Raw genomic sequence first — 15,432 nt, 5'->3', positions numbered from 1 at the left:
ATGAAAGAGTTCTAGCTGTCAGATACAGATACACATTCTGCGTTCAGGATGACCACCATACAGTAGGTTATGGAGATGATCATAAATGTAAAAGATCGAAAGTAACCTTGCCAACGAATGGCCCTTTGAAAATCTTGCATGAATTGCTCCTACCAATGCTGCTGGGCCTTTTTATAGTTTGCCACTCGGTTTGGGTTTCACGTCCCGGGGCAAATACCATTTGGAACCCGCAGGAAAGACAGCGTCCTACGACCCGATGGTTCGACGGGGTTGGACATCACAATACGCAGTAATTTACATTGAACGAACGAAAGCGATTTCATATCCGTTCTCAATCAAGAGCTCGCTCGACCGCTGGTCCAGACGTCAAACTGGGTACCCGTATTGACGTTTGGTTGTTGAGGGCATTCAGGCCATTAACTCGAGCATACATGAATTGTAGAGGATAATTTTTTTTTTTTTTTGAAAAAAAAAAAAGAAAGAAAGAAAGTAACTCTGTTTCCCATTTCCACTGTATTAAGCTAATTGAAAATGCAATTCCGGTGAAAAGCCGATCAACACGTGGCACCAGTAAAATATTAAGAAGAAAAAGCCGATCAACCAGGTTGTATTGATTGAATAATACATATACTTTTCAATTGTAAAAACAACAATGTACAAGTTATGTACATGTATGAACTAAGACTGCATCAAATGATCCGTTCTTCCTACCAAAATTGGCCTCAAAAATGTGGTCTGGCGACCGAGAGGAGACGAACATCAACGAAAAAACAGCAATACAAAGAAACTACAAAATGTGCCTGAAGAGTAGTAGTTCACCAGCATTGTAGTTCTGAATGATCATCAGACAATCGTCGCATCTGTTGGCTGAGGCAGGCACAATGCAGCTTACCAGTTCTGCAACTGAGAAGTTATGCTTTTCACTATAGGATGGTACTCTGTGTGCATGTGTTTCTTTGCTTTCTCTGAACCAGGTTCATCAAGCCATTCAGCATATAATCCTTTGATGATCGGATTTTCAAGAGGATCAGCCTCAGTAACCTCACAAAGAAACAATTGTCAGTTCCTTGAACCCTCAAAGAACAAGAGGAACAAAAAGCATAAAAATTTCCATTTTCTATCCACGGCTGCACGTAATACTCAACATGCTAATACAACATACCTTCTGCATTAATAATGTATAAAGTATTGCATAAGTAACAGTTTAACAAGGTAGATGGCCAACATAAATAGGGAAATGAGGGAGCTCTCTGCAAACCACAGGCAGGTAGAAGACAGAGAAGACACAGAGGAATAATACATATGACGCTACAAGCAGGGAAGGTCCATTAATAAGCCGTGTAGAAAGTTGAATTCATTTTTTGTTCTCATCCACCAAGCTCAAGCAGAGAGCACACGGTTCTCTAAGCATCCTATGGAGATAAATTTCTTTCTCTTGATTGTTATATGGGGAATGGACTTCCAAGACAAAACAGAATTGAAGAGAGACAAAAATCAGTGCGCGTAAAGTCTGAAGCCCAGACTCACATTTTCCATGTACTTCAATTCCAATGACTGGATCAAATCCTTTGCAGATTCACCAGCCTTTGGTTTGATTTGACCTCCACCATTTAAGCATCCTGTTAGTAGCAAAGACACAATATGAGACAAGTGCTTTAATATGCTATAGGGCATATCAATTAACATGCCTGCAAACAGGCAGCTTAAGAACACATCCACCTGAGGGACAAGCCATGATCTCCAAAAACTGATATTCACATTTTCCAGCTTTGATTTTCCTAACAACATTTTGCAGGTTACGGAAACCGTAACAGAGAGCAAACTTCAAGACAGTCTCTCCATCTACCTGCATTTACATGAGCAATGATTACAACTTAATGTAGACCATGTTTTGGAACTTGCAAAGCAATATAATCTCCAGATGAGTAATCATAATTAGTAACTTATTGATAGTATAAACTACAATTTGAAGCAGACATCATGCAATTCAATGCCAACTACGTCCAAGGCCAACCAAAACCAGCTACATGAATATGCGTAATCATGGAAGAACTTCTAAGTATCTAGACACAATTGGGTACTAACTCAACAAGAGATGCGGTTCACAAGAAATGTTCATCTATCTAAAGAGGTGTCGATCAATTAGCTCCTGATAGGATAGTGAGACTCCAGATGCCTATGCAAGTGCTACAAGTCTACTAGATATTAAAATATCAGAAAGGACGCAGTCTTCCTATTTCTTGGTGAGAGCAAACATGATAAAAAAGGAAGGACGTACTTCAAGTGTCACTTCCTTGAAGTCAGAATTCCTTATAGTCTTGAAGTTGAGAGGACCAACAATTTCCTTGCCAAAAAGAGTTTTAGCAGCGTAACGAAATATTATCTCTGCATATCCTCCAGAGCTTCCATGGACGCCATAAAGGTGGCCGCCTTCAGCAGCATTCGCTAATCTGTAGGAACAAAAAGCTAGTATTGTTAATGACTGCTCTTGCAGAGCAAAACAACTCGATAACAGTGACAAGTGTTCTTACAATTTGTCCAAAGGAGACTCTTCTAAGCTTGCAAAATCAACTGACCTCGACTGCAAAAGTCAACACATAAATCATGTGAATGAATTATGACACTTGCACAACCACCTGCTTTCCAGGAGGAGAAAAAAGCTACAAAACCACAAACACATGACGATATGTTTTTGAAGAAGTGACGGAGCATGGACAAAGTGGGAAAGGGAAGACAGAACCATTGTTCCAAATAACAAACAATGCCACCAACAACAGGGTTAAATTCTATCCTTTTTTTTCTTTTTAATTCTATCTTGGAAAGGTATATTTTCCCTTGGCGCACCTAGCCCACTTTACCACTGGGAAAAAATTTAAATTACCTTTACCAGATCTAACAACTCTCCCGTTGTCAACACTGAATCTACCTCTGTGATCTTTTCACCTTGTGCTTCAACTTGAAACACAAAGTCATCTCTAACAGCCTCGAGTTTCTTGTCATAACATGGCATCACTGTTACATGGTATATATCCTCCGGCCTGTCATGAATAAATCAATGTCAACAGTGAAATTTAATATACATAACGAACCATTCGGATATAATCTCTGTCCATCCAATATCTAATCATCATGTCACTCCACACAGATCAACCAAATCAGTCAATGTTGTACATATTCCGCAACCAGCACAGCAGTTAAAAAATATGTAACTAAACCATCAAAACACCATTATGTTAGGACCTCTAAATGTGCAGTTTAACCTGGGAAGGAAGTGATGGCACCATATAAATCTGAAGTTGTCTTAGAGGATCACAATCAGAAGCTTCATAGCAACACTTAAATGACTATTCCACTGTTCCACATTTCAAGTGCAAACGGGGTAATTATTCGAAATAAGAGATGGATGCATAAAGTAGCTTGCATATCGTATATAATCTTATCCCCATATCTGGAAGTTGTCTTAAAAAGAGTTCAACCCTAAACTTCATGGCAATGGTCAAGTAACAAGCCAAGTTGTGAGTACAAAAGGGGTCAAGTAATTAAGACAAATAATGGCCAGATTTTTCAGTATGCATATAGTATATTACCTTATGCATAGCATCTGACAGATATGGTTCTTAATAATAGCTCCAATGGTTTGTTGAGGGCTCTTGACTGATGAAATATATGGCAAAATATATGATCCAAGAGTTTTTTCAGCATAGCATATCCAACCTGCACTTAAAGAATGAACAATCATAATCATATAACAGACACATAAAGACTCGAGCAGGCACTTAAAAATGAGAAAAATACAACAAAAGAAAGAGAAAGCAAAGAGACAAAGCAGTAGCTCCCCCAAAATCTGTTCACATTTTGATGCTCAGTAGAACTATAGATATCTAGGTGTCTATGCTAATAACAGGAATAAAAGTCAATAAGAAGTAGGGTGTTAGGCATAATGGCTGCTATTACGATGTTAGGGTGTTGGGGCTTTGCATCTTCACATACCAAAATGGCTGCTATTATTGATGAGTTGAGATTAATAGGATCTACTTGGCGAGGAGTTCCTAAAACCAAGACCAACTCGAACTTGCTGCTAGAGCGGGGCATTACTTTTAACTGTTTCAATTGTACTTGATAATTCCTTTGTAAATACTACAATCAGTATAGGAAACTAGTTTGATATTGCATGATGTACAGGTATCAGCTACTACTTTGTAAAATCTTTACAGTTCTGATGAATAAAATTGTTTTCATTTCCCCAAAAAAAAGAGAAAAAAAAAAAAAGGACGATGTCAGGTATAGGTATACCTGGACAGGCAGAAGAAATCATGGGAAGGGCCAATTTGGATTTCTCATCAGTAGTCAAATGACATTGTCTATATCTAGTTATGAATTCATAACAAGATTCAATAAGCGTTAAGTCCCGGCTGCAGCTGGTATCAAAAACAGCCTTCACTCCCAATGTTTTAAATAATGTTGTCAGCTTTTTGAAAACCTGTATTGAAACACAAGGACTGTCACAGGCATTTAGAGCCATTACAAGAATATAACGCAAAGTTGAAAACCTCATTTAGTTTGCTATTCAAGACAATACCTATGAAAATAAGCCTACCTGAAGTGGAGAAAGGCCAAAATGAACAGCAAGAGAGGCTCTAGACTGGGGAGACACAGAGACAATGACAGCCTTTCCTTTATTGATACTAGAAAGAAACTCATCTAAGCTCTGCTTCTCAAGCATCACAGTCTCAGCTGAGGTTATGCACCCACTGCAAAATCAACATGCGCACAATGAGTTCCTGACAACCTTTTTTTTTTTTAGCTTTCGTATAAGAATCATGATAACTGTCAAACCTGGAGAGCAAGAGAGTGATAAGTATCTCATGTTATGAACCTGATAGTTAGAGATTTACCAACCAAGAAAACAGAATTGGCAGGGGAGGTAAAAGGCAAAACTTCAGTATTGTTGTCAGTCCAAAATATGGATCTATACATGTTCGAGTCACCACAATTCTGTTGAAACTTATTAATTGTCTACACTAACATGTCAAATGTTCATCTCAACAACTAGAAAAAGTGATAAACAGACATTCTGCATGCACAATGAGGACCTAAAACCTACACCATTATTATCCTTAAATTGGCATTTATTATCATGCCATTGTTACCATACACATTCAGCAATGTGAAGACTATGTGTAATGCTGGCAATGTAAGGCACTAATCCCAGATTCGACATACAAGAAAAGAATACGGATGCGTCTCTCTTGCTATAGGTATATGGAAATTTCAAAATGAAGTTCAAAGGATGAAAGGGGAGAAAATTGACGAAGGTGGAGAAAGAATAATACCTGCAAGCTAGACAGTCCTTGAGGGAAATTTTTACGGGTTCAGTTTCCACTGGCTTGACAGCTTTCCCAAGTGTCGCAGGGTTCTGCCCAAGTAGCAATAACGAGAATTACTCTCACAAGAATGAAACTTTAAGAATAAAGCAAAGCTAAGGTCATATCCCGATTACAGAATCACGTAAGAGAAAAACGTCTCTATTCTTTTAATAGCAATCTCAAAAACCTAGCAAAATTAAATTAGGTAATAGTACTCCCAGGTAGAAAACAAGGAAAAGGCTGCTCCTTTATAATTCCTACACCAAAAACCCAATATAACTCCGATACCAAACACCCACAACTTGTTTAAAATAACCATACCAATGAACCAGCAAATGTTTTCGTCGGGCGAGAATTTTCTCAAAAAGAAGAAACATATTCGAAATTAACTAAGATAGCTGGGAAAATATGAAGACTTTAACAGTTCGACAAACATAGGAGCTGAAATTAAAATGTGTAAGTAAGCCCTAATGCATAATTATCCAGAACTCAGCAAGACAATTCCACTAGAAAAAAGGTTTAGCCAAAAAAAAAAAAAAAGTAATTCACCTCAGCATAAAATTTATCGAGCCTGGAAGAGGAAGTAGGAGGAGTATTGGGATTAGGATTGGAATTAGCCTTTAGAGAAACAACGCAGCCCTGAGATGGCGCGATATAATCATTCAAGTCGCCTATCCGCAGCGTCGCCGAGAACTTCTCCGACGACATTTTTTCCTTTCTTTGAAAGAAAATTCTTCGTTTTGTTTTGTTTTGGCTTTTTTTCTTTATATATATTTATTTATTAGTAGTAGAATTCAATTACGACTTGTTATAGCCTATAGGGGGGAGAGAGAGAGAGGGATTGTTTGAGGCCGGGATGCTTGTCAACGGATGGGGGTTCAGACCAGACCCGACCGAACCCGCTCAATATTTTCGACAATTTCGTTTACCCAGACCCGTGTTTGAATAGGTAATTGCTTTGATAATATATTTGAATATTTAATATTTGTTTGCGCCTTAATTTGTAGACCTCAGAACAATTATCTAAAGTAATTTGTGATTTTTAATCGAGATTGTGGTGTGTAATTAATGTTTGTTTAGAAAGATATTTTCCTCATTTTTTTTGCCTAATCTTTCTGCTGGGTATATTCGACCCATATACGGATCCGATCGGAGGATATAATTATGGATTTGTGAGAATTTTACGGAGGATATAATTGATTTCATGGTAGGGCACCAAACACTCTCTTAACCAGGACTCAGTATTCTATGCAAATCTGGAATGGCACACTACTTGACAATGCATTACACACTGGCTGACCTTGGGAAAAAATGCTTTGCCTTTTGCCTCGGACAACACCAACATCCTCTACTTTCCTAAGATCACACTCTCAAATTGTCGTAAAACACTGCTTCCCTGCCCAATGGAATGGGCAAGAAATTCCACTTTCTTGATCAAAATACAGATCTCTTGTTTACTGTTCTATATATATAGAATGGCAAAATGTTACACTAGAAATGCATTGCAGAGAGGTCGCGGATCAAGGCCGCAGGTATCACAATCTTCTTGCAAAGCAACGAATGTTTGGCTAACAACAACTAGATTTAAAAAAAAAAAAAAAATCAGTTAAAAGTCTGAAAGTTCAGTAAAAGCCAATTTTATATCACCAGTTGCAACACCCATATACCTCAAAGGAGCGTCTGGACTCGAACAAATTTAAGCCTAGCATGCTGATTGTATGAATAGAACAGTGAATTTCGTTTTAGTGCAAGAAGCAGCAGTGACAGAACATAGAAGATCAAGAATTCCCACAAAAAGCAGGTGTTTGTTTTTATTTTACAGGAAGAAAGAAAGTCCACCAGGTTACACATATATGATGCTCAAAAGGGTCACAGTGAAGATCCAGCAGGATCATGTACCATGAGCTGATGACATAATTCAGCCCAGTCTGTCTACCATCTTGAACTGTTCTTTCCCTTGTTCTCTCCGTACAAACGGAAGAGACTAAAAGCTGAGATGCCAGATATAACCACCATACTAAGACTAACCATCAGTGCACTGGCTATCCCCTCCCCTACTTGGTTGCAGTACTTCCCGTACATATTACATATCTTCATCCATTGTAACTCAGTCTGCCCCAGCTTGGCAAACACAGCAGATTGTGCTGCCGCCGCCACCGCCGCCAGACTCAGGTAAGCCATCAGCTGCACAAATGAGCCCATGATACGATTGGTTACAAGACCGCGAAATCAAGTGCATCAAAGAAGCAAAAATTGTTCCAGACTAGTCTGCATCTTTCATGATGCATATTAACGTGATTTCAGTCATTCCTTTCATTTTTTATTTGAAAAGGTGAACCATTCACGGTGGTTCTGTTGAGAAGTCAATGTACTTGATGTTGTAGGTCCGTCTTTATCATTTGAATTAATAGGAACTGTGCTCTGCTTTTTCCTTGTCGCAGAATGTGTTTTAAGGACCTTGTTGATCAGATTTCTCTTTACTAGTACAGCTTTTGGTGGAAAAGAGTTCTGTAATGAGTTATGAACTATGAAACTTTACACCTCTACATCTCCTATCCGAATGGACTTTAAATTCACTGCAAACAGCATTTACTATAGGCCAGCCTGATTTCTGAAAGGCTACAAGAAGTCCTGAGCTGTGAAGAGCCATTAATAATTTCGATAGATGTCTTCATCTAAGAGTCTCCACCTGTGCAAGGTAGGTACCAGGCAACATCTTTGGTGAACCCCAACTCTCTCTTTTTATTTGTATGTAATCCAAAGGACTTAAAAAGGGTCCACGATGAGTTATGATGGACGCAGTGTTTGGTGGTGATAATGCTAATGCTGCGGAATCTAGCTTTAATGAGCCAAAACAACTACTTTGTGTAACTCCTTGACAAAGTCTGCCCACTTTAAAACCAGTCAAGACCATAATGGATGATAGAAAACCAGTGAAAATCAATATGCTTAGTTCACTATGGTGTCAAATTGAAACATGAATAATTTCCAGGTGCGTATACAGCACCATTTTTACTCCGGGTGCGCTTAATAAAACTGAAATATGAAAATTGAAATCTAGGTCCAATATATTAAGTTACTGAATTGTTGACTTTTAAATCTTGACATTTGAACAGATTTTGGATTAAGTGATGAGTGACTCATTTTTTATGGAATAAATTAAATTTAGTGCCTTGCGACGTTCTGTGTTTTGCTTATCAATAATCAAACGTGTCTGAATATGTTAAAATATGAATACATTAAATGCTAAATTGGATTATGAAACGAGGCGGTAGGAAGGAAGAGGTCCCGTTATTATGGGCTAATAGTAGTGTTGGGGAATTTTGAGAGCTTCAGGTTTCTGAAAAAATAGTTCTTACAATTAGGAGTTAGCAATGATGATTAATGGGCGAGGAAGTATGTGCAAGCATGAATGACAAATGAAAGCCCTTGCTACATAAACAAAACCGAAGAAGGAAATCGGAAAACTACATACTTGATCTCCAGAGAAAATAGCCCAAGCCAAGGGCTTGTTGAAGAGCACATTGCCCCTGATCATACTTGTAATACACCTTAGAACTTGGACAAATGAGTAGGCAGCAGCAATCCCAGTGGTTATTACCAGAAAGCTGCCACAGCAAAGGCAAACTCAACTCTTTTGCAGAAACAAAGCCAGAAATACTACTACTTACTATTCAAGGTGTAGTTCAGATATACTCTAATAAAAGGGAAGGCAATCTTACACAAGAGCTTTCATCTCCGTGAACTTAGCTTCCTTCTTGATGGTGAATATTTCTTTGACTTGAGTGTCAGTCCCAATTAGAACAGCAGCAAGAACAGCCAGGCCACAAATTAAACACCTCAAAACCAATTCAGCAATCCTCACCCTCCTATCAACCACCTTCAAATTGCTCCCATGGTAAACAGGAACATTCCCAGGACTCACTCCTACACCCAAGTAACTCATTGTGCAAATTTCTAATTACACCAACCAGGACAAGCAGAGAAGCCTATCACGGACTGGTGAGCTGGTAGTTCCCCCAAAGAATAGAAAGACACGGACTCCGCTCACGTCCTATCCCACCACTTAAATAGAAGCAAGGAAGCATCAAGAATGCGTAACAAGGCTAGGATTTGCCATGTGTAAAAATGATCAAAAGGGCTAGTCTAAGTCCTCGGTCTTCACCTCAAACGCACAGGATGCATTAAATTGAAGCCAAGTTAGCATTGACTGTGAGGCAGTTCTGACATCTGGGACAGCATTTAAGGAAGGGGTGGGAAAAAATAAAGCTCAAGATTTTGGATTACTTTTTTGTTTTCTGGGAAGGGGCAGTGGTTTTTTGGTCCCAAGGAAGAGAGATAAGGGTGAGGGAGAGGCGTGTGTTTAATGGCCTGATCGCAGGAAGGTGTGGGTGGAATTAATGGTGACCCATGACTTGATGCGCACTGTACAAAGGGACATGAAATAGTATCAAATTATTCATCTTACCATTATGAATCATCATCCGGTGCAAATCACAAATCTAAAATTATGTGTTAAAAGGGGCTTAAAAAGGTTAAGAGTTGTCGAAGTTGCTTTTCAAGGTGGTGGGCCTTTGATGGCCGGTTCTGCAATCTATATTTTCCCGTGTTGATGCTTCCTTGATCAAAGAAAATCAATAAAGCCAAAGTGCGCTTGTCCATTCACTACAAGTGTATCATGACTAGGTTGATTAAACATTCCACTGTAATTAATTATGACGCTCATAGAAAGTGAACAAACTGGATTTACTGCTATCACCATATAAGCTACTTGGGTACAACCCAACTACCTTGTTGCACTTGCATTTGCAGCATTTCACTGCACCCACCAACTCCGTACTAGTTGTTTTTTTTTTTTTTTTTTTCAAGTAACGATAGGTCTGTTTGGATCCGTTGTTTTTTGGGCTATTTTTGAAAAACAGTTTTTCACATTCCAAATGCTACAGTAAATGTGTATTTCCAAAACAACTCCAAAAACACCATATCCAAACATTATATCAAAAACAACTACATATGTATATTTCAATTATGTATATTATATATATTATATTAATATAAATTGAAATATACAAATTGAAAATTATATATATTATATATTATATAAATATTTGTATACATTAATATTATACATAATATTGTATATTATACATAATATAATATAATATACATAATATGTAATATTGTATACATAAATGTGTAAATATTTATACATAATATATTATGCACATTATTTTATAATATATACATTATTAATGTATAATATTATTATGTGCATTATTGTGTATAATAATGTATAATAATCTTATGTATAATATATAATATACATAATATGTAATAATGTAATAATGTATATTATGTATATTATATTATATATATACAATATTATGTATATTATACAAATTGAAAATTATATATTATATATTTATATATTATATATTATATAAATATTTATATAATGAAATATACAATAAATATTATATTATATTATGTATATTATATTATATATATACAATATTATGTATATTATACAAATTGAAAATTATATATTATATATTTATATATTATATATTATATAAATATTTATATAATGAAATATACAATAAATATTACAAATTGAAATATTATATAAACACCATATTTATAATAATATAATATTTATAATTAATATTAATGTATATTATATATTAAATATTTATTTATTTATTTATACATATTATAAATATTTTATTTTATTTGAAAAATATTTTCATATATTTATAATATATTTATATGAATATTATATATTATATAAATTATATATAATATAATATATATTATACATTTATACATAATTTATATATTAATGTATATTTATAATATACATTTATATTATGTATTATATATAATATAATACATTTATACATTTATATTAATATACATAATATTAATTTTACATTTATACATAATATTAATACATTTGTACATTTATATTAATTATATTGATACATTTATACATAATAGTAATATATATTAATAAAATTATAATTTATACATTTACAATAATATACACTTATACATTTATAAATATATTTATATTATGTATTATATATAATATAATACATTTATATAAATACATAAATATATTTATTTATAAATGTATTATATATAATATAATACATTTATATAAATACATAAATATATTTATTTATAAATGTATTATTAATGCATAAATGTATATTTATATAAAAATATAAAATTTATAATTTATAATTTATACATTTATATAATATTAATTTATAATTTATACATTTACAATAATATACACTTATACATTTATAAATATATTTATATTATGTATTATATATAATATAATACATTTATATAATTTTATATAAATACATAAATATATTTATTTATAAATGTATTATAAATGCATAAATGTATGTTTATATAAAAATTATAAATTATAATTCATACATTTATACATTTATATAATATTCATTTATACTTTATACATTTATAATAATATACACTCATACATTTATAAATATATTTAAATTATGTATTATATATAATATAATACATTTATAATACATTTATATAAATATATTTATTTATAAATATTTATAAATGTATTATAAATGCATAAATGTATATAAAAACAAAAATATAAAAATTATAAATTATAAAAATACCCAAAAATATGTTTTAAAAATATCTCTAAAAATAATCCAAAAACATTTACAGAAAAATTTTTCATATAGTTTTTGAAAAACAACCCTAAAAACAACTAATCCGAGCGGACTTGTATTTCAAAAACGAAATGCTACAGTGCTGTTTTTGAAAAACAACCCCAAAAACAGTTAGCCGATAATATTTATATAACATATTTTACCCTAACGTCCATTAACAGCTATGGCCGGAGGCTCCAAATTGTCCAACTCCAACCAAAGAAGAAAGGGAAGGCAAAAAAAAAAAAAATTAGCACATTTTTTATCATTGTTTGCTTGCTGAAATTTCATTAAAAAAAAAAAAAAGTAGAGTGGGATCAACATTTATTCCATTTTAGTAATTCTTTATTACCGCATAAAATTAATAAAATTTTGACTTAAAAATAGGATAGGCTTGTTTGCAGCATCACGTAGTATTTGGGGCTCATTCCCAGTAAATAGAAGAAATTGGAATGCGCGTCGAATTGATTGATGATGGTGATACGAAAATTGGTCTCGCATTTCAATTCCAATAGTTTGGGGATAGACAGGAATGGATGAAGCAAGTTTGATGGGGATATGTCACATTGAGAGTTACTACTCTACAGGGATTGTGGCACGTGAATATTATTATATGATAAGCATTAGCCATGAGTATTATTGCTGTCATCTCTCCATTCCTCCTCCTTATCTCATCTTTGTAAATTGTACCAGTCCTCCTCCTCCACTGACTAGTGACTCCTCCTTGATCTTGATCGTCTGCTTCCATCCCTACGATCATGAGATAGGGCTAACAGCCCGGGTCAGGTGGTCCTGGCCACTACTTATTAGTAGCATGGATAGTTACAGGCAACAGCTCACGACTTGACCACCTTCAAATTCAATGCCTAGATTTTTGACTTTGTAGTCTGTGTCATTCGTATTTGGACATCACATTAACTTCAGAAAACGCAAATTGCCAATTTCTCCCTCCCGGGCAAGCCAACTGTCTAATACTAGTATTACCGGGACATGGGATAAGTATTGGATTAATCTTTCCTATTACACTGACAGTATATATATCGTTATTATATACTGTTAGCGTTGGATGAATGACAACTATGTAAAAATTTAAGTTTTGCACGTATATCATGAATCCAACGATGGTGATAATGTATATATTATCAGTGTATATAATATTTACTCGTAGGTATTTGTCACTTTTATAGACATGGCTAATCCTGCAGCTCGTCAACCAGGTACGTCTTTTGGGTCAATCTCAGCCCATGTGTTTTGGACTAAAATGCAGGCTGACATGATGCTGTTGACACACGGGAGCCACCTGGAGTGGAGGCCCAAATTAGTCCGTATGAATGGAACTCAGCGTTTGAAGAACAGCTGCGGCCCAAAATAAATACACTTATGATGAATCTTACATTAGGATCACAACATTCAAATGACAAAGGAGCTGCAAGAGTGGAAATGGAAAAGGGTGGGTTGTAAACATGCACATCCAGGTCTTACTTTGGACATGTTTACATTCATTCAAACTCTCTCCTTAACTCATATATGATAAAAAGACCTGACTGATCTCCCAGATGAATAATGTCTTCAGCAATTCTGTTCAGGGAAGCGTCTCAAACTTGCACGAACCGTGGCCTGCCGATGTAAAATGGCCAACAGGAATCTCAGGTTGATTGAATAAATCTGAGTAACAGATTAAAGACTAGAACGCTACAGTTTATGAATACACTTTTTTTCATAATGTGGCTATTCTGCTTTGATCCAATCCCACCGCCTTTCTTATCTTTACTTTTTTTTTTTTTTTTTTTTTTACATCTTGGTTTAGCACGTAAAGGAGGTACGCGTTTTTTGGCCAGGGAAGTGAACGAAAATGAGTTTAAAAGAACCTGGATCTGTATGAGAAATGACGGAAAATAAAAGAACTTAAAAAGCAAGTAATCTGATATGGGGTTGGTTATACACTAACTACTCTGTATCAGTGTGTAGTATGTGAAGACGCATTGATGATTGAGCAGCTAGCTTAATTAGCTGTGGGAAAAGAGAAAAAAAAAAAAGACTTAAGATCTGCTGGTTCTTCAACTTCAAGCCACCATCACTGATTCACTAATCCGCCAACCACACAATTAGGACCACAGACTCGAGGACTTCAAGATACTTTTTTTTTTGTCTAGTAATTTTCTTGGATTGAAGATGCTTATGTTAACGAGGCTTTGTCTGAACTCTGGATACAGAGTTGAGTTAACGTAGCCGTAAAAGAAATCTCAGATTGTGCTCCAAACATCAGACGGTGATACAATGCCGAGTAAAAGCAGGCTTACTTGGATTAAGGGCAGTTAAAACTGCAGCACCAAGGAAGTAACAACTGGCTCCTTTGTGTTTCATGTTCTGATAGTAGCTGTTGAATGCGTAGGAAGCATGGTCCCTGACGGTATTGGGAAGGAAGCAGGGTCTGTTTGGCTGTAGGCTGTCGCAGTTTGCTCCGTTGTGACAAGCCCATTCCATGGCCTTCTGCAACTCTTCATCCGGATATTGCTCGTCCGACATGCACCAGTCCTCTCTCTGTCCATCTACCCATCAAACTCCAATCCATCCAATGAGGACCACATATTTAAACAAATAGCTAATTAATTAAAAACAAAATGGATCTAACAATATCAGAAAGGGTGGGACGAGTTCATTCTTCTGCCTTGATTTACTTAAATCAGAAAGCTGTCTAGTCACTACATTTTAATGCAATGTTGGATTCCTCGAGGAGAATATGTAAATGTATGCATACGCGGCTTTCTAAAACCCACGCGAGTGATACACTATTATTTACCTGATTTTTGCAGCAGGACTGATGACAAGAAGATGATGGCAAGAAGGATCTTCATCAACAAGGGCGATGAGAATTTGTGCTTGAATAAGTTGTAGCTACAACAGCCTTTGCTTTTTTTGCACTTTGCTACTAGCTAGTACGTGTATGATGATATGAACAATTAATGTTGTGGATGAATGAGTTTTGGCTTTATACAAAGTTGATTAGCACATACCACATACAATTTTTGAGTACGAATACATAAATTATAGATATGTTACTACTACATGTGCCAACGTACATATTCATTCCCTTTTTCTCCTTGTCCGCAACTATCGAATTTCCATAACAAGCTTTCTTATTACCTTGTAGTATGTGTTATTTACAAGTTTCCGCTTTAGAGCTGAAGAGAAAACCCCCTTAATTCTTTCTTATTACCTTGTAATCATAATATATAATGCCTGAGTAATGACAGATGGTGTAAATTCTTTCTGTCATCTTTTAAACTTTCAATTTTATCCTTATAAAAATTAATTTTTACCTTAATCACATTTTGTCAATATAACCACTCATAATC

At 35.0% G+C, this 15,432-nt stretch overlaps 2 protein-coding genes and 1 long non-coding RNA gene across 6 annotated transcripts; all 3 read right to left on the bottom strand.

The window, feature by feature from the left end:
• Positions 1 to 670: 670 nt before the first annotated feature.
• On the bottom strand, positions 671 to 6,153 carry LOC113708638 (protein NAR1). 4 transcript variants are annotated; one of them, XM_027231175.2, is made up of 11 exons: positions 5,916 to 6,153; positions 5,334 to 5,416; positions 4,598 to 4,751; positions 4,294 to 4,480; positions 3,588 to 3,714; positions 2,882 to 3,038; positions 2,532 to 2,581; positions 2,279 to 2,450; positions 1,720 to 1,846; positions 1,528 to 1,619; positions 671 to 1,041 (listed from the first exon to the last, which is right to left on the bottom strand). In XM_027231175.2, exons 1-11 carry the CDS (start codon positions 6,072 to 6,074, stop codon positions 889 to 891), a joined length of 1,461 nt encoding a protein of 486 aa, XP_027086976.1. In that variant the 5' UTR covers positions 6,075 to 6,153; the 3' UTR covers positions 671 to 888. The 4 variants fall into 4 exon arrangements, with proteins under 4 accessions (XP_027086976.1, XP_027086977.1, XP_027086978.1 ...); XM_027231176.2 differs by having other exon boundaries at positions 2,888 to 3,038; XM_027231177.2 differs by lacking the exon at positions 5,916 to 6,153 and having other exon boundaries at positions 4,294 to 4,499; positions 5,334 to 5,419.
• A 974-nt stretch (positions 6,154 to 7,127) lies between these two features.
• LOC113708893 (CASP-like protein 2B1) lies at positions 7,128 to 9,522 on the bottom strand. Its single transcript, XM_027231587.2, has 3 exons — positions 9,089 to 9,522; positions 8,842 to 8,974; positions 7,128 to 7,550 (listed from the first exon to the last, which is right to left on the bottom strand). The coding sequence occupies exons 1-3, from the start codon at positions 9,310 to 9,312 to the stop codon at positions 7,299 to 7,301; spliced, it is 609 nt and encodes a 202-aa protein (XP_027087388.1). The 5' UTR covers positions 9,313 to 9,522; the 3' UTR covers positions 7,128 to 7,298.
• A 3,664-nt stretch (positions 9,523 to 13,186) lies between these two features.
• On the bottom strand, positions 13,187 to 15,115 carry LOC113708099 (uncharacterized). The gene is made up of 3 exons (XR_011821146.1): positions 14,877 to 15,115; positions 14,377 to 14,625; positions 13,187 to 13,693 (listed from the first exon to the last, which is right to left on the bottom strand). It is a non-coding gene; the product is annotated as an uncharacterized lncRNA (long non-coding RNA).
• Positions 15,116 to 15,432: the final 317 nt, after the last annotated feature.

The sequence above is a fragment of the Coffea arabica genome, chromosome 9c (genome assembly GCF_036785885.1).
Source record: "Coffea arabica cultivar ET-39 chromosome 9c, Coffea Arabica ET-39 HiFi, whole genome shotgun sequence".
Classification (NCBI taxonomy): domain Eukaryota; kingdom Viridiplantae; phylum Streptophyta; class Magnoliopsida; order Gentianales; family Rubiaceae; genus Coffea; species Coffea arabica.
This window is presented reverse-complemented; position numbering and strand designations above follow the sequence as displayed.